This window comes from Fundulus heteroclitus, chromosome 1, assembly GCF_011125445.2.
Source record: "Fundulus heteroclitus isolate FHET01 chromosome 1, MU-UCD_Fhet_4.1, whole genome shotgun sequence".
NCBI classification, from domain to species: domain Eukaryota; kingdom Metazoa; phylum Chordata; class Actinopteri; order Cyprinodontiformes; family Fundulidae; genus Fundulus; species Fundulus heteroclitus.
This window is the reverse complement of record NC_046361.1, coordinates 12,846,307-12,866,358: the sequence shown is the minus strand read 5'-3', so window position 1 is coordinate 12,866,358 and position 20,052 is coordinate 12,846,307. Positions and strand designations below refer to the sequence as shown.

Below are 20,052 nucleotides of genomic sequence, written 5' to 3'. Positions count from 1 at the left end.
ACCTAAACACTCTTTATTATGTTTGCTTAATTTCCCGCTAAACTGACATAAAGCTGCCCTTTTACACAAATGGTTTTCATATCCAGGTAACTGATCCGTCTACTTAGCTTCGCCGTGTTCCACAAAGCGATGCAGATGCTTTCCTAATGGACCGAGAGCCTCTCTGTATCCTCATTGACATTTTTCATACAACCACCGTTTCATTCCAGCCGTCTTTCTTATAAAAACACATTTAATGAATTTCTATTATCATCCCTAGGACTCACTGTCCTCCATCCATCTTATTATAAATAGCAACAGTGTTTTCAGTCACAAAGGTGTCCATTCATTCGGCGTTGGGTCTGATGCGGATGCACTCCTAAACTGATACTACACAGGCCAGCTCAGAGAAAAGGCTTTAACATATTAGGAAGATGGAAACATGATACATGCGCTCTGGTGCTCTTAAGCAAGACTTCTTTAGGAAACAAGATATTTATAACACTCAGCCGTAAGATAAATACATTTATTCTTAAATCCCCTACTTGAAATGAGGCTTTAGCGGCCAGCCAAACAAATCCCTGCGGAGACGTAAAAACAAATGCAAAAGTGAGACATTGTTAAATGCTACAATAATGATATTGGCTGCAAAATAACACATTTTTCTCACTCTTCTTCCTTTTTTCATGATGAAGACGCCCACACCATTCTGTGACATTTAGCACCTCACTAAAACCCGCATCAGGTATAGGCATCAGGAGCGGTAAATGTCCGACCAGCTCATAGCTTAACTAAAACTTAATGGCTGATTAAATATTGCATCCAAGCCATACTGCTGGCCGTTCTTAATGACCGCTTTGTTTTATCCAGCATCTTAAATAAAAAAAAAAAAAATCAGCCCAAAGGAATCTCCGCCAACAACCTGAGTGTTTGTCATGTCCTGTGTGGCTGCACAGCTGTCTGTGTGGGGAAACAAGAGAGGAAAGCAAAACTGACTAGCATGCTACCTAATATTAGCCTGCTGGCCGTTTACAAAAGCAGCTTTATGGTTAGGAAAAGAAACTAAAATAAATTAATAGGAAATAAATAAATTAGACCTCATGAAAAAACAACTGAAAACATGAAAGGATACACAAAATGGCTCTGTAGCTTGAGTATGCCATAAATATATGTTTCCAGACAGTTGAGGTTAAATAAGCAAATACACAAACAATGGAATAATATTCATTTAGGGAAATTTGGTCAATCTATGTAGAACTTGGATTTCTGATAAGCTACATAACAGGTTGATCCCAGAGAAACGCAGCCTGCCAGGCAATAGCCCCTCTTTGTTTGGCGTCTCAATTTATAATGGAAACTGGATTTTTCCTAAAAAGAATGAAATTCAGGTGAATGTGACTAAGGTTTGATAACTGCCCCCAATTGTGTTTTGTACACAAGGATTGCCCCCAACTTAATGTACCTTTGTTGTACCGCTGTGGTTCTCACAGAAAACAACACCCCGTCTCTGATGCGAAATTATTTTAAAATGTTCCACAGATTGTTATCCTATTAGTCAGGAGAAATTTCTGTGGTAGTAACCACACTTAGTCCCTTTAAAAGGAGGATTTTTAACACTGGCTACGTTTCACATCAGCAGCAGTTACGTATCATGGATTGATGGAGGTCTAATAGTACTAAAAACGCTGCTGAGGCTTGTGTGGTGATCCTGCAGAGGTTTTAGGTTCCAAGAGTTAAAGAAACAAACCATGTAAAAAAATTGCACCGTGCTTATATCATTGTATTAACTATGGGAAACCAAAACTAGCTAGTTTACAAATTACAATGAGTGAACCAGACGGCGCCTGCGTTTTGCCCGTTTGTTTACACGTTACATTATCGTTATTGTATTATCGTTTCTGTATGGGGTTGCTTCCTTGCGGATATATGATCGCCACTCTTTACTTCCAGATCAACTTTCAGGTAATCAAAACGGAGTTGCATTTCCAGCACTGTTGTGCGTCTCGGCATGTCTCCTCTTTTGCCAGTGGATCCCCCGCCGCTTCAGACAACGTCGGCGAAAGAGGCAAGGGAACAGAGCCGGCTTCCTCGTGCTGCGCCTTTCACGTCATAGAAAGGAGGCCGTGAGTATTGTTCCAGGGTTCCAGCGTTTTGTCGGCTCCAGGCTGGTCTCCACACTCCCAGGAGTTTCCCCACACAGGTTAGTCATCTGAAGCTGTGGGAAACCGACGAGGAATCCCGACTCGCTGCGCACCTATTGGGGCGTTCTCTGCTCAAATGACGGTAATTACTGCACGCTCTATTGCCAATAAGTCCTTCGTTTTAGAGAAATTATTTTTTTTACAGAGGAATTTGTAGAGTTTTTGTTTATTTCGGGGACATAGCAGCAGGAAAATGAAGTTTTACCACTTTCAGAAACTCTGTCCTGAAACATGCAGCTGATGTTTCCTGCTCATCTGTTGCTACATTGAGGACATCATGGAAGGCTAAATCCATTTTGTAGCGTACGCATTGTGGTGTTTTCTTCTTGTGTCATTTTCTCTGCACTTCTTTCTCCCCTCGTTGTGTCCTGACCTTAGCTGATAATCGCAGTTGGCCTCCACGTATCAGCAGCGCAGGCCATCATTAGCAGGACGGAGATATTTAATGCAAATAACCACCTGGTGGGAAGACAGTGCGCCGAAAGGTTTAACCGGAATAGAACAAAAGCCTCATTTTAGTAATTGAGTTACTCGAATCATTAGATAAATTGTTTAAACCCTACAAAACAGCAGATAACTAAGGCTACGTTCTCACTGTATGTCCGTAATTTTGATTTTTTTCTGCAATCGGATATTTGGTTACTTTCAAAATGATGCCTATGTCTGATTCCAGTGTAACTGTTTGCGTCTCCAAACTGACCCGCATGTAGGGCTGCAACGATTAGTTGACATTATCGACAATGTCTGCTTTGAACTCGGATACTGGAGTATCTGAACTCAAAAAGATTCAGATGAAAAATCGGATTCAGGAGCAAATATGGAAGTAGCTCAAATTTGACTTGAAAAGATTAGATTTGGTCCAGAAACCTTGTCCTAAACCTTCTGACGGGGTCACTTGGGCGCGGGGGGTGGGGGGGCTGGATCCAGGGAGGAAGTAAAACATAAAAAGGTTTTTTTTAATGAGAAATGGAAAAGAACTGACAATGTTGAGTTGCGCAACTGGCTTGTTTGTGATGAGAGCCGCGAGTCGATGTTCCAACTGTCGGCGGCATGCAGCCTCCAGCAGCAAGACTAATAGCTGTGTTGTAGGCGCACACAAAAAATAAAATAAAAATAAATATAGGGAAATTGGAGGCTATGAAGCAGCACAAATAGTCTTAATGCACCAAAGAGGTGAAATGCATCATTCAAGATATTGCATCTCTGAGAAAAGAAAATGCTGCCATGAGGGCACTGTGCACCAAGTAAAGCTGAACATACTGTTTAAAAGTGCGCACAACATCTGTGAAAAACGAAGACACTTCAGCTATTATGAACTATGGGCCATTATATGAGTTGCTATTAAGCATTTATCACAATGCTAGCTAACAATCTTTGAGTAACACTTCATCCTGCTGAAGCACTAGCAAGTGGCGATGCTTTATAGATCGTGTGCAAAAACCCAAGCAGTCATTTTGCTGCTGCAGTTAAACTTATGACAGTTCCTTTGAAAATCCGATTAGGCTGTGTAGTATTTTTTCCCCTCAATTGTAGATTAGATGAAAAGAAGGGATGAATACAGAAAGTACCTACCCGAACAGGAAGAAAGCTAGAGTGTTTATGAACAACACAGAGAAACTTCATCAGAACTCCCTCCGACACAGATGTGACAGAGGAGGAAATCTTGTCTGTGTAATAGAGGGAAGGTGGATGTGAGCTGTGCTGGTATTCAGGCAGGGCAAAGGACAGACGCAGCAAGTATCAACGACGCTGTAACCAGTTGGATGACAAGAGTTTGTGAGGAATCTAAGCAGCCGGACAAGCTGCTCGCATGTGCAACTGCTGGAGCATCAGTGACGACGGAGGAGCGGAGAGGTGCTGACAGCAGGCTAAAACCAAGCGAACGGCATTCATGTCTTGGATATCCACTGCAGGGCCCATCGGCAGCAGTGAAGAGCTGCATTTAGGTAAACCGAGTAGAACATCTGTTCTCGGGCCTGCATGAGATTCATCACAAAAGTGCTTTGAAGAGAGCAAATCGGAGGCAAAGTTTAATGCTTCTGGGCCAGATACCGCTCATAACCACAAGGGCTGGAGGCACTAGGTGGGTCACTCATACGTTGAGGGCTCTTGACCCCTTTTTACGAAGCCGCCAGGGCATTATTCAGCACCTGCAGCAAGTATGCTGCAGTAAAATACAGTGTCAGTAATGGTCATTTTAATATTAGATTGATTTCAGTGTAACGTAGAGCTCAGCTAATTAAACGTAGACTGTATTAAAGGATTGTTGAATTGAATACAATTAACTTGTTGTTTTAAATATTTTAATTTGCCATCTAGAAAAGATTCAGTAACCATATGCTGTCGCTCTTTGTACAGGTGAAAAACACTCCCCTTCCTCGAAACCTGCTGGAATCCTGCTGAATGGCTGTTATCAAACTTCATGCATGACTGCTTGACCCGACTTGGCAGCCTCCCGCTCAGCAGTCAGGCCTGAGCAGTGACACTGGCTGAAGCACACAGAAGACTCACCTTTACCCAGTCAGCGCTGGCAACACACAAAACAAGGTCAAAAGTCCAGGTGGGGTATGAAAATTAAAAATGTTAAGGATTGTCAGCTGTAAATTAAGAGTACTAATTTACCACGGGCCTGGACCCAAACTGGCAACGTGCACGGACCAGAACCGTTGAGAAGGAAAGCAAAGATCCATCTCCAAGACCGTCTGTGGGAGAACTTGAACTGATTTGCTGAGATGAGCTCCTGTCTTCTCCATACAACCAAGTTGGTAAGTCTTGACCAGATGTACAACACTATATGAAGGTCTATAGTTTCTCCTGTTTTTAAACATTAACATAATTTCCACAATGGGTGATCCCTTTACTCTAAACATTTATGGGACTATTTGAGTATCTTTCTGCAGAGTTTCCAGAGGCAGAAGTGGATGAACTGACTCGGTATTTTAAGCAACTGATCTCACCCCAGAGGAGTGGATGATTCAGAAACAGATTATACCAAAAGGAGTGACACCATCTATTCTGCTACTTGGCCTTAGACAAATCGAATGTAACGCCACCAGCGCCCCGATGAGCTCAACCTGGTGAACTTTTCCCTCTGCATTCCAGCTTCAACCACCGACTGTGAGAGAGGACACAACCCTCTAGGATCTGGAATGCGTACATTCCCACCAACTCACTTCCTGTACCGTTCAAGACATCAGAGAAATTCCCAAAGTGCAGAAAAGCTGAGAAATGGCCCTTTCAGGGTGTATGGTTCATTATGGCAGCCGCCTAGGACTCCTTTAATATAAGCTCGACCAATCATAGGCAACACTCACACCTGCGTCATACGTCACAGGAGCTTCTCCAAACGTAACTCCTAGATGGTCTGGCCAATAGAAAAAGCAAAAGGAACTCATCCTACCCATGGTCAGAGAGAGGGCGCGGCCACTGAGGTCGAACAGATGTCGTCTGTAGCTACTGTGTGTAAAACTGAGCTCTAAATTCACACCTCTCAACCAGAGATAAAAAAATAAATAAAATTCCCCAATTGTTTAATGAAGACATTTTGAAGCTTTTGTGCAACAATTCGACCAAATATGCGGCAAGAAATCTTCAAAGAAGTAGACGAAGTAATACTTGGGTGTTTTTCTTTTGCCGCGTTAGTCCCTGCTGGAGCTACCAAAGGTCTCAGACATCACGGGGAACCGAAGCATGTCGTTTCAGTAGATTAAAGGAAGATTGCCGCAAACACCAGGATTTCTCTCAAAACCAATACATGAGGTGTGGGCACATCTGACCACTTGTTAGGAACTAACTTTTACCCACAGAAGAACACAAAGGTGACCGGACACAGTTTTTTAAACCACCGTTTTATTCTAACAGCTTCCCAGCATTTCCTGGACATTGCTGTCACCGACCGCTTCATCCTCCATAGGGAGCTGTGCGCCAGTCAGTCTCGAAGGTCCAAAACACAACAGCAATTTCAAGAGGAAGTTGCTCCATTTCTTCTTGGAGTCCCACTTCACAACATGCCACAGAGGCACCAGTCTGAAAATCGTTTGCCCAGATCCACAAGGCAAGGAGAGCAGAAAGCCAGAGAGCCAGGATGGGCTCTCTGCCCAACCGGATAAATCAAAGGCTTCAGTTTTTTGTATTCATGTATTATAGTTGAAAGCTTAAATTGTTAATTTAAAATCGTTTGCCCTTGAAATTTTGAAGTTCTATTTCAGCTATAAAGTAAAAAAAAAAAAAAAAAAGTAAATCACTTCGTTTTGCTTCTTTTCTCTTCAAACTGTTATTTCATTCTTTAATAGACGGTAATGTTGAAAACCTGCCACACTGAAAGCTGCCGTCCAGGAAAAAGAAGAAGGAATTCACACATGTTGCACTTTTGACAGGTCTGTCATAAAATTTAAAAAATAAATCAGGTGGCCTGTTTAAAAGTATGGTTAAAAGGGGGTCAATATGATGAAGCTTGTTAAAAGTGAGTGGAGGTCTAGACTCTCTGTCAACCCCCTGGATTGAGGCTTTTAGCATCCAGCTGTGGCACCGGGACAGCATAAGACCCAGACGGCCTGCTTGCACAGGAGGAGGGGTCCGGAAATAAAACATTTCCAGCATCTAATTTCAAATCGGATGCAGATTAAGGATATTGAAGCTACAAAGTGAATAAATTACTTAGTGAATGTCAGAGTTGTGCAGCTTGCTAATGTTTGTTGTCAGTGATTACTTCATTATTTTCCATGCTGTGGTTTGTTACATTAGTCTGTATTAGCACAGATGGATGGTAAATTGTTACATTTCTATTAGTCAATTTCATCTTACAGAATTAAGAATGAATCACATAATTTATATGATTTGATTGTACATGGAGGGTTAGGTTTATAGTTTCATTTCTGAGCCAGACTGGGTGGTGCGGTGGTTCACAGTTTGAACCAACTACAACCTTTTAGAGCGCAGATTATTTAAATTAGCGCATTTCATTTCACAACTATTTTTTTCTTAGAGAGTCAACAAACCGTGCCAATGGCCTACTTACAGACAGTCTTTGTTAGACATCCAGTAGAAACATCTGACATGTGTCCTAAATGTAGAGAAGCAGCTGTTTCTTTAAACTTCTGAAGTAGAGCATCTCAATCTGACTTAAAAACCTCAAACCAGAACGTTCAAATGCCAGAGAAGGTTAAGAACGCCACATTTGGAGTGTACTATATGTTTTTGGGCCAGATCACTTCTTCATGATGGGACATGTACGATAAATCTGGTGAGATGCAGTTAAAAACTGGTTTGTAACGATACTCATTGATATTCGCTGCAGAGCCAAAACTGCTAGAGCGCTGCCGTTGTCACAGTATGATTAGCTTTAGTGGAAACACCGTGGTTTTCAAGTAGTAGGAACTCAGTCATTGTAAAAAGTGCTAATCGTGCGGCATTTCATGATTTTTTTTGGTACGTTTGTTTCAAAGAGTCGAAGCTGACAAGACACACTAAAGTACAAAGATTATTTCAATTTCTCCTTCGTATCTTAATATTTAAAACCTAATTTTACTTTTTCTGGTTCCAAACCAGTTAACTGAAAAGATGTGAAGATTTTAATGTAATAGATCCTTTTATTTATTTCCAATTGGGATTTTATTATTTCTCTGTACCTTTGTACCCGATGTGTTAATAAATTAGGGTCAAGTGAAAGCTCAAAGGTGGTGCTAAGGCTAGCGTAGCATGCAGCACCGTTCATGTCCAGCCAGGCTTAGAAACAGTGGAGGAAACCCTGGATGAACTTGACCTGAACATATAAAAGAGGCACAATCTAAAATATTCCAAACGTGTCAAAATGAGATCAGAGCCCAAGGACTCATTGGGATACTCATACAAGCCCGAAGAGAATTACAGAACTCAATCTGTACAGTGTTTCATTTTGGGTTTTCTAAAAGAGCTAAATTTGTAGTGTATAAATGGTTTCCACACACTAAATATAGACAAAGCTCAAATATTAACAACCAAGGAAATGCCGGGGCTAGTGATGCTACTTAGTGCCATTTTATTTTCTGCAGACAAACTTAAAACCTTCACACCTATTGGGCTAGACTGGAGGTATTACAAAAAGCAAATGCTTTCTTTCAATATCCTTGGATAACCCAACGCCGTGGAAGTCATGTGCGTAACCTCGAGCCTTTAGACATCCTGAAGCCCGGCTGTAGCTAGCCTCTCCTTTTATTGCTCCATTGGATGAAGAGGGCAAGCACCGTAGAGATTCTTAATCAGGACGCACAAAGATAAAACGCCTTCATGACGTCACCAGGTTGGAATTTGGACCGGTGTGAAAAACTCGGCACACAGCGGTTTGGTTTCACTAAAAGGCAAAATCAAATAGAAAGAGAACACGTGCCTGTGTGAACACACACGGTCTGCTCTCGGCTAAGGTTACAGCTGTTATACAGCAGCCGAACTGTGTGAGAATAAACAGAATACATAATCCATCTTGTGCCAGTCAGCGGTATTTGCCAACACTGCTTCTACCTGAAATAACATTTGCACAAGAGGTGATAGTTAAGTTATAAAAACACGGCCGACCTAAAACTAAAGTTTATAACCATGGGCGGCACAGTGGGTGTTACAGGAACCCTAAGGTAAGAAACGTTGCTCTCCCTTAACGTCGCCACTGATCCGGTCTCTGTCAAACGTCTACACCCCATCATGTCCTCCCACCTTACATTTATTGCCCTGCCTGTGGTGCTTTAACATCTACTGTATACAGCCTAGTGCGTGCAGCGTTGAGGATAGTAAATCTAAGATTTCTACAGCTAGAGAGACGGCAACCACCAGAGCCAAATTCCTTTTATGTGCCAACAGACTTGGAGCATAAATCTTATTTTCCAAACAGCCATAAAATCTAAAATCCATTCCGATGTACTGAATCTCACATTGATTGGACCAAAGGGAAACCGCAGCCATAATCAAACTTGCACCATTTGGACCACATTAAGGATTTGCACGCATGTAATTTGTTTCACTTTTTTTTCCCCCCGCTGCATACTACTGAATTGTAGAGGTTCCTTAAATAGATTCAAGTACCAACATAAAGTGTAAATTCACCATCCACAGCTATGGAATGGCTCACATCTTCCGCCAGTCCCTCACGCTCAGGGGAGTGATGCAGAGACGAGGCGATGCGCAGTGTGGGAACTTCAGGGTCCCATTAATCCAGCCTTCAGATGTCCACACGCAACTTGAGAGCCACAGGATGTACGGTTCTTTTTTTTTTTTTAACATACTAGAAGTAGGCTCACAGTGGAGCTGTGTCAATGTAAAGAAGGATTCTATGAACAGCGTGATCAAAGTCTGAGCACTGGTGTGAAAAGGTGCAAATAATTGACTCAATCTTGCATAGACTCTCCAACAATAACACCCACTTAACGTGGAGCCACCCTTTAATGGACTACCGGCTTACACTTTTGACTCAAATCTAAATTCATACGATATCTGGGGTCAGTAAGCCAGAAGAATCCCTGTTTGGTTTCAGGGAACTTATTGTTACAGCACTCATGAAACCAGAAGAATTTACTACAGAATGTTACCTTGAGTGTTTGCGTGGCCAATTTCCATTTTCCCTTTTCCCCTGAGAGAATAGCAATCTGAAGACCTGAGACAATTGGCAAGCGAAGACTACGGTCCCAAACCATGAGCCAGAAGATACTTTGGATGAAAACAGGGTTGGCATTACATGCTAGACTGATCCATCTCTCAAACAGAGAGAGACTCAGACGACGCTCCAGGCCGCTCATTCTTAATTTATCTCCTCCTTGAAAGCAAATACGCTCTTATTTGCTTCTGGCTTTACTCAGACAAGCCCATCTAACAAAGTGACAAACCTAAAGCACCGACTTACGTTCAAAGTCAGAATCTTCATCGTCGTCGTCGTCCTCGCCGTTGGACTCCGTTTGCATGGGCTCCCCGTCGAACATCACCCCTTTCCCCGGTTTGCCGCCCACGCCGGACCCATCCTGACTTCTGGTGTCCCGCAAGCGGGTGAAGTACTGTACAGCAAAATCCACCAGGTCCGACGGCCTCTGTCGCAGCACCTCCACTGTGTAGCCCTGCAGCAGTTCTGTCAACCCCACCGGTATCTCAATACTCATGGCTGTCTTTAGCTTGTTGGTAGCTGCTCGATATCTAAAGGAAGAGAAAAAGACAGGGAAACGGTATTTGTCAGGAGTCTTTACTAGATACGAAGGCAGCCGTCTATAATTACTTGTTGACGTCAGTCTCTGGGCACATCAGTTATGAAATAATTAAGTTCTTTAACTTTTCACCAACAATACGAAGACCAACATGTTAATAAAATAAGTTAAAGTGGAAAAAAAATTATTAGAAAAGAACACAATACTAAAAAAGCAAAAATTCAATACTGGTGAAAATGGGCTCAGAAGGCAAAGTAACCCAGCCCATAAGTAATTATAGAAGACAAGAAGCCAATCAGTAAGACTGCTGTGCTCCAAGCAGGTGTGGTGTTTTAAATTGTGGATTTTAGTTATAAAAAATTAACTTCAACTAACAATGGTTACATTTGTGGAATAAAAGGCTGCACCAGTAAAAAAAAACATCACATAAACAAGAGACCACTGCTAAGCTAATTTCTTGCCTGAACAACATCTGCAGTTTTATTAAAGTTGGCAGGGGGGCTGGCTGCATCAATCTGCCTCAGCAGCTAAATGTGAGGCTTGTAGGATTTTTCCAAGAAACTAAAAGACCTGGAAAAGCACAGTAAGGCGCCATCGTAGTTGTTCATTTGACAGCAAGATGCAAACTCCACAAATCTGCTACACCTTTGTTGGACTAACGGTGTGTTCCATTTGCAGCCGGAATCCGGAAATCCCGGCATCTGATCGGTAATAACAATAAAAAAATAAATAAACAGTGACGGCCGCTGTAGTCGGACTTTCCCTTTGGATAGTCTCAGAAACATTTTGAAGGCCGATTGTCGGATCCAATATGGCAGCTCCCTGCATCAACAACTGTAAGCTGTGATAAAACATTATTTTACATGATAGCTGTAAGACTGCATCTAAAATCAATGTTACATGTCGCGGCTGCAACTCTGAACCAAACAGATAAAAGTGGTGTCTGCATGTGGAAAGTACAGCTTTATAGGACATAGAAGAGGTAGTATGTAACAGCTTTCCTAACCTTTTGTTTTTATTTTGGAGCCCTGACTTCTCCCACTGCTAACTGGAACGCCGTTTACTCGGGTTTGGCCCGTTCCCAGGTCCCATTTTTGATTTCCGAGGCAAATGGAACGCAGCATGAGAGCGGACCGACGAGTCACGACTGATCAGGGAGAATGATGCAGCCATAGAAATATGGCTGTTATTTTGGCTGAGAAAACTTAAAAAAAAAAAAAAAAAACAGTCCTATGTGAAAATGTCCACTAAAAAGTGTTGCATCCCCACATACATAAACACCGTCGGTTTTATTCATTTTGATAAGCTAAAGATCAGTTAAAAGTAGTTTCCGCCTGACTAGCCATTAGACTTTTACCCGCTGCAACATCATCCGTCTGTCTACTAATAACCTCATTACAAAACCTCATTGATGCTTTTAATTCAGATCTACAGCAGCATAATGTTTTGTCATGAACACAAGTTACAGTCAGATACTTTATTGGCGATTGTCACTGCAGCATAGTAATCACAAAAAAGTGCTTAACAGCAATACCTGGTAGATCCTTGTGTTTCAAGCGTCAGGCATTAAACTGATGCATGTCAACAACACACTACCTGGTATGCCCAGATCTGATCTATGCTTAAAGACTGAAAGGCTAAAATTAGCAGAAAGTTGTCAGGCCATTGCTCTGATGGCCAATAAAAGATAATAAGGGTTAACTGAAACTGCTAGCATTATCATAACATCTAACGTCGCCGTCCCATGTTTTTTATTCTGAAACTGTTTAGCCTAGGGCTGGACGACATGACCAAAAAAAAAATTTTCCCGATATATTTCTTAATTTAGGTCGATACAACATAATTATTATATCGATATAAACAGAATAAAAGCCTCAGACAGATGGCCAAGAATGGCCACAACAGTACAAACATTTTGTCAAGTTCATAGGACTCCTCCAACGTAACATTTTAGAAATATTTGCCTTAAGAGATAAAACAGCATAGAAGGAACGTCAGTCAGGGACAAATACTGTAATCGTAGAGTGTAATATATATTTTGAAACATCAAAAATGTCATATCGCCTTTATTGAACTAAGTTATACCATGATATATATTAATATTTAATTATTCTCCATCTCTAGTCCAACTGGAAGCACCTTTCAGTCGTGACCATTTCACTCTTGGCAAGAAACCCCAATTTAAAAGTCATTTAAAATTGATGGAGGAAAAAATAGTGACAGCCCTGCTGGTTAAAAAAAAAATAAACTTCACGTGTCGAGTACTGACGCGTGGTGTGGTCTATAAGAGCCCGATTGTTGGCGTAAAACAGATGTGACTTTTGTTATTTCAACACAATGCATGCCAGTGGAGGCTCAGCAGGTGATGACAGCTTAGCATGATAAAATAAACAACAACAAGACGAAGATCCACACAGGCTAGGCCGATTTGAGGAGATTAGAAAAAGTCTGACCGCCAAAAGGGGAAAGCGTCGTACTGCTTTTTTTTTTTTTTTTTTTTTTAAAGAGTTTAACAACCTTGCGCGACACCGCGTCACGCTGCTGAGAGCCGACTTTATCTAAAGCCGAGCCGAGGAACGCGGAGTTCTAACATCTGCAGCCGACAGATAACGATTCACCAAAAGGGCTGGACGCAAATTCAGTCAAACCGGCTGGGCTTTGCACTCACAAGTGCCCTGCATGGTTAGAACACCCGGCTGTCAACTTGGTGTGGCTGGTCGGCTGAACGCGGCTAGCACCAAAAGCTAAGCTAACCCTGCCTGCCTGCTGGCGAATAGCCGATTTAGAGCTTCGGAAGCAACTTTTATCAAACTTGCTTGATAAGCGTTGGTTAAAATAAAATAAAAAAAATAAATAAAACACACACCGTCTGCACCGAGTGCAACGCAGCCAAGACTGGAGTGCTTTATCCCCCACTCTACGCTTTCAGCTCATCGGCGCTAAGCTGTCATGCTAGCTCCAGAGCACCCCCTCCTCTCTTAGCATTACGCTGTAGTATGGCGCACAGGCTGCGGATGCTAAGCCACCAGAGCGGCAGCGCGGAGGATAAACGCCGCCGTGCAAGCGCTGCAAGTTGCGTTGGCCGGCTCCGCTAAGCCGTTTTAACGAACCGCGTTCACCGACACCAGCTATGCACGGGTCACTTACGTTCACAATTGCGTCTCCCCGGCTACACAAGCCAGTCACCTCCTCCTCGGTGTCTTCCTTGTTGTCTTTATTTCGCCTCGTCTTTTTTTTTTTAAGCCAGTCCCTTCTATCGGTGTCCCTTCATTGAAGGAGAGGGGGAGAAAAAAAAAGCCTTTCCGAACGTGAAAAACGACCAGTTTCCGTTAGCGAGACCTAACTAAGCTAACCTTCGGAAGGGGGCTAATCTTTCCTGCCAGCCGGGTGTAAAAAGGATGCTGGCTAAGTTCAGAGAGAGCAGGGGAGGGGAAAAAAAAATGTTGTCTTCTTCAGCGCTGCAGCCCGACGTTCACGCACTCGGTAAGGGTGGGACTTTAGTGTGACAGTGAGGCTAGCTGGCGGGCTAAGTGGCTGACCTGCTAACTAGCAACCGCTAGTTTTCCCTTGGCAACTCCGTTCTCCACAGGACACGAGTCAGCTGCTACGGCCAGGTGACACAAAGCTTGCTGTGAGCTCGCCGTAGCAACACGCCTCTGTTATTAAAAGCTGTCCGAAGCACCAAAGAAGAAGAAGGGGGAGTGAAAAAAAAAACACTTTTAAAAAGTTGACGTATCACACAGACGTCTAATAGCGTGAGGAAAATGCCTGCTAAATTAACAGAAAGCAGGTCTGCTGCCCCCTGACGAGGTAATCCACAGCTCTTTTTACGCACCGAGCAACCGCTGGTTTCAGAAAGCGTGAGGAGGCGGGGCTTCTCCGGTTGACAGGTCAGAAGAACCAATGGAAATTAAGAATTATGGCGCAATAGCCAATTGTATACAGCCAATGGAAAGGGGGCGGGGTCGAAGGCAGAACTATATTTGTACGCTCCAAAAAAGGCCGCACCTACAAAAAGTGGCCTTGAGAGACTGAGAGAATCGTTAAATCGTAATTAAAAGCTTCAAAATTGGCCAAAATAAAATAGATCCACGATACGGTTATTTTTTAAAGTCTCCCGTAAAGTAAATTCAATTACATTAAAACACCCATACTAAGAGTAACATGTCTAAATTAAAATTTTAATTAGTCTGATAAAAATGTTTGCCACTTTTTTTATAGCATGTTAGCTGCCCTTTTATGGTAGTTAAGATTTAACTTAATTAAAAATTGAAAGAAAATGTTAGGTAATCATGCAGGACCTTGAAATGTACAGTATGCCTTTTTAGACAAAAATCCTAAAAACATTTCTGATGCATTTTAAACCTATACTGCCCTACCACTCCAAATATGTCTTTGCAGTTCCACTTCGATTACAAACCAGCAATAATCCCTCTGTGTGAACCGTGCCTTGGTAAGGTATTCACAACTCTTGAAAGTAAATTTTCTTGATGTTTTTGTTATTTTTGTGATGCACCAGCATAAATCAAAGCATAATAGCGAAGTGGAAGAAACATGATAATTAGTCTTCAATTAGATGTGGCAGCATCATGCTGTGGGGGGGGGGGGACCTTTTTCTGAACAGTGAAGCTGTTCAAGGCTTATGGTAAATTGATAGAACCAAATAAGGGGAGATCCTGGAAGAAGATAAAAAACTGTTGGAGGCTGAAAGAGCCTGGGTCGAAGCATCACCTGCAGGAGGACAACAATACAGCGAGAGTTTAAATGGAATGGTGTGAATTAATCCAAATTCTTTTTAAAATGGCTTATTAGAAGCCAGGACCTGAATCCAATTGAGAATCTACCACATCTACCACACAGAGTTATTCTGATGTAATTGAGCCTGTGCTATTTTGCAGTGAATAATAGGCAGAAATGTGAGTATCTGTGCAAAGCTGGTCGACAGATCAAAAGACCGGTTGCTCTAATATTGGTCAAATTCCAACATACTGTAACACACTGATTTGGTGGGCTGAACATATATGCACACCACACTTTCCTTTTTTTTTAGTATGCACGTCTCTGTTATGGCCCATCCATTCAATCCCAGTAAAATGCGTTGAAGTTTGCGGTTGTGAGGTGACAAAATGTACAGACCTGCATTGGGTGTGAATACTTTTACAAGGCACTGTGTGTTGAAATGCCATGCATCTTTTGATTCTTATTTTAACCGAGTTAATTCCTCAGTCTGTTTTTCCTTCTATTTCTGCACACATAGCTTTAGGTGCAGGACTACTGATGACTCCTGTCTCCCTGTCCCTTAGCTTTCCCTGATTGGTCCAGTCCTCTGTTAGCTTCCTTAGCCAAAAGGGACCAGCGTGCTCTCAGCGTCACCAAGGTTCACTTTACATGTAGGTTAACTCTCCAGTGAAGTTTTGCAGTAGCCCACTGACTGCAGTCAATAGGGTATTATCTCCTCCTTCATCCCTTTCCCTCACCTTCTATCTGTCACCGAGGTAAAGCTGTTGCCATGGCCACAAAGAGCCCTTATTTAATTCCTTGAGCTGGTTTCTGATTGGCTTATCTCTTAGTTTTTAACAAACACCAAGGAAAACAAGAACTTCAGACTCCCCCTGCTGGGAAAATCAACGCAACAAAGCGCCGCACAAAATGGAAAAATCACATGTACTGCAGAAAATAGACGTTTATCACACGACGTTAAGAGCCAAGAGGGACAGCACTCAAAATATATTGCATCGTTGGTGTGACATTTCTCATTCTGATAGATTAGATGATTGCTGGACTGGGGAAAATCAATTAGAGTGTGAAATCTACTGTCATAAATAATAAGCTTAGTCCCTGTAATTGAATGCATTTTTCTGCGTATAGATTTCCTCGTAGACCTATAGAGGAACAGAAAGAGGAGGCAGCACACCCATCATGTGAATTGAAAGGCTAACATATAGCGGGGATTCAGGTCATGGCTTTCCTCGAAGTGTTTCCCCTTTGAGAATTAATGTGGTTACAGCCAATTCCAAAAATGACTCCAAGGGCTTGCGAGGCCTACATTTTCAGCGCGAGAGTGAGACGGAGATAGAAAAATGGGACAGAAATTCAAGAAAATGAAATTTTATTGTGTAGGGTTTGGATTTGTTGTTTCTTTATCACCTGACCTTTGTCAAGAAGACCTAGAAATCTACAAATTACTTTACTATAAACAGATTTTCATTTACTTGTTATCAGACATTGATAAAAAAAAATGTTTGAAAAAAAAGACTGATAAAAGCATAATCGAATGTCTGAGCAAGCACTATTATTATAATGTTGCCATAGATGATTTTTAAAGGTTAGATTTATGTTAACTAACAAAAAACAAACCACAAAAAAACAGCCAACAACAAGAATGCTCATAGAGGTTAAACTACTGACACATCAGAGCAGAGAATTATATGCATTTTGCTTTTAAGGGTGCAGTCAAGCTCTATGATTTATACTTGGAGGCAATGAGACAGTATATGGCGTTTGTTTCACCTACTCTCGTCATTTTCACAAGAATAAAATCAAGGCAACACCCAAAGCAAATCTCTGAATAGAGCCTACGTTCATTCATGTCTTGCATGTATGAATCCAGCCAAGCACCGCGTTCGAGCAAACAAGCAGACTTCAATTATTGCCATAATGCAAGGCTGCCACCTAGTGGTCAATATGAGCCTTTCGCCTCCTGAAGTAAAGGAGCCACCTGCTGGGTGCACACAAGAAATGTACGTTGTTATAATCTTATGTCAGGAGAGTCCCCATAAACTAGAATATCCAAAAGTTCATTTATTTCAGTAATTCAACTAACTTGTTAATCATATAGGGTCTTTAGTGAGGTATTTTAAGCACTTATTTTTGTCTGTTTCGATGATTATGGCTTACGGATAACGAAAACCCAAAAGTCAGGGTCTCAGAAGATTAAAACTTTAGATACGACTTAATATAACGAATGATTTTTGAACCAGAAAAGCGATACTATGCAAACAAGTGGCTGACTTGAAAGTGTGGTAGAAAAGTTGTGCCTGTTGCTACAACAACAGGTAAAACTGTAGCCTTCAGAGGATTGTGAAGTAAAGCTCATTCAAAAGTTTATGGGAGATTCACAAAGCGTGGAGCAAAAGCATCACAGTGACGCGTCCCCGACATGGACTACAACCGTTGCATTCATTGTGTCAAGTAATTCATTATTTCTCACGTGAACAATGTCAAAAATGTCTTACCTGGGCTACAGGGAAAAAGGACTGGACTGCTGCTCATTGGTACAAATTTCTCTTTTCAGATGCAAGTTTTGGATTTCATTTGCAAATCAAAGTCCCAGAGTCTGGAATGTGGCTGGAAAGGCTCCGAATCCACGTTGCTTGAAGTCCAGTTTGAAGTTTTCAGCAATGATCTGGGGAGCAGTTTCATCTACTGATCCAATGTATTTTGTCAGTTTCTTTCTGACTTTTACTGTCCAGATCTAATGACTGAGCAGAATTAATAGACCCGAAGAGGCCTTCCACCCTAGTAAGCAGAATATGACCCCGCAGTGAGAGATCTCTCACCCAAACACTGATTCAGCCGTTTTCTAGTCTTTAGAATTAGATGGTAAAAATTTAGAGGGCTTCTTCTTTTCTGATTTTTTTTGCGATAGTTATGCCTAAATAGCTGACTAAGTAGTTTTAACTGGTATGCCTTCAATTGTAGTTATGGAGAAGCCCTTAATGGCTATAATTTCACATTTCTTGAGGTTAAGATAAAGACCGGAGGCTTTGGGGAAAGTACTAATATCCTTGATGGCTGGAGGGATTTTACTCTTGCCTTTTAAAAATAAAGTGCTATCATCTGCCAGTTGTGTTAAAGTAGCCACTTTATCAGCAATGGAGTTCCCTTTTAAAGGTTTAGTTTTAATATGGTCGGCCAGAAGCTGAGCTACTAAAAGGAAAAGATAGGGGGAGACAATGCAACCCTGTCTGATTCCTCTACAGATACTGAATCTAGGTGAGGAGACTTTTTTTAGTTTTAATGGAGCTGTTATTGTTTTGGTTCAAGGTTTTAAAGATAGAGGTAAAGGATTTCCCACAACGAAACTTACTCAGACTATGAAAAATAAAACAGTGTTCTACCGTATCAAATGCTTTATAAAAATCTAACAATAAAACTAAATTATTATTGTGAACAACATTGGGGTAATCTAAAATATCCAAAACGAGTCTTATATTATTTGTGATATGCCAATTTTCCATAAAACCAGATTTGGTTTAATCAATAATTGAGTGTAGGACAGATTTGAACCTTTTAGCAACAACTAAAGCAAATACTTTGTAATCACTATGAAGAAGACTTATGGGATACTAACTATCAAAAAGTAGAGGATCTTTTTTAGGCTTTGGTATCAGAGCAGTTAAACCCTGAGTGAGGGTTTTTGGGAGGGATCTGTTATCAATACTTTCAGTGAAGACCTTCAAAAGAAAGGGGGCAAGGTCAGATGAAAAATGCTTATAAAATTCAGCAGTTAGTCCATCGACCCCAGGGGATTTGTTAGCTTTGAGATGCGAGATAGCATCCAAGAAAATGGCTCATCACAGCGTTTCTGTTCAATATTGGAGATTGTTTTAACTGTCAAATTCATCAATAAGGCATCAACTGAAGCTTGGCAGAATTTGGACTGATAAAAACTTTCATAAAAGGAACTACAATATCTAACTACATCATCTAGGTCATCTGTAACAGAGTTGTTACTCTTTAGTCTGGTAATAGTTATTTGTAGCATTGTGCGTTTAGGTTAAAGAAGTAATAGGTGTTCTGTTCTCCCTCTTCTAGCCACATTCTCCTTGATCTGACAAAAGCTCCATTACTTTTGTTGATGTAAAAATTATCCAATTTAATTTGTAGCTTAATTCATTTGTGCTGTTCCAAGTCATTTAAATTAGAGGTATTCAATTGAGAAAGCTCAGATATCCTTGGTATAATTATGGTTTATTTTGCTCTATTAGCTTTGACTTTCTTACTGCTAAATTAATTAGATATTTGATCTTTGTAGAGACCTCTTTGTAACTTAGTAAAGAGTTGTTTAATCTCCAGTATGAAGGAAATTTAAAGGACTGTCTATTGTCTGAAAATGTAAGTTAGTCCAACAGCTTTATGATCTTTAAGGGGGAAATGTAAGATATTAACAGTAACAACTTTCTTGTTTACCAATTAAGAGATCAGCTAGAAGTCTATCCCAGATTGTTGAGATGTGGATTTATTACTCCAGGTAAATACACAGTTATGTGGATGCTCAGCCCTCGAAATATCAATTAGATGAAACTTTTCCACAAAAGACTTGATCATCGGGTTTGAGGCGTTTGGTCTACCAACAGGCCATTTATCAAGATTACCATCAAAGACAATGTTGACATCTCCTCCCATGAGAATAGTAGCATTAGGATATTTTTTTAACCAATCTAGAAAAATCTTTCCAACCGGGAGAACGGGTTTCTCCTTTTCTCCTTTATTGTTGTAACCATAAATATTTGCACAAACATAGTGATGATTTCTGTAGAAAAATAGTTGACACATAGAGTGTTCCAGTAAATCACATTCAGTAGAAATAATACTCCCATTAAATCTGTGTTTTAAGGTCATAACCCCTGCAGGAAGCTCAGATCCCTGAGAAAGCCAAACAGAGTTACCCCACTGGGATTTAAAGTAACATCATCAGCAGTAGAGTGATTCCT

The 20,052-nt window shown here is 41.2% G+C and overlaps 1 protein-coding gene across 1 annotated transcript in view; it reads right to left on the bottom strand.

Annotated features, from left to right (window-relative positions):
- prkar2aa (protein kinase, cAMP-dependent, regulatory, type II, alpha A) overlaps positions 1 to 14,181 on the bottom strand; it is a 79,588-nt gene extending 65,407 nt beyond the window's left edge. The window contains exons 1-2 of the mRNA XM_036135264.1: positions 13,484 to 14,181; positions 10,045 to 10,328 (exon numbers count right to left, since the gene is read on the bottom strand). Coding sequence (XP_035991157.1) covers positions 10,045 to 10,294 — 250 coding nt within the window. The 5' untranslated portion in view covers positions 10,295 to 10,328; positions 13,484 to 14,181. The remainder of the gene's footprint in view (positions 1 to 10,044; positions 10,329 to 13,483) is intronic.
- Between the last annotated feature and the right edge of the window lie 5,871 nt (positions 14,182 to 20,052).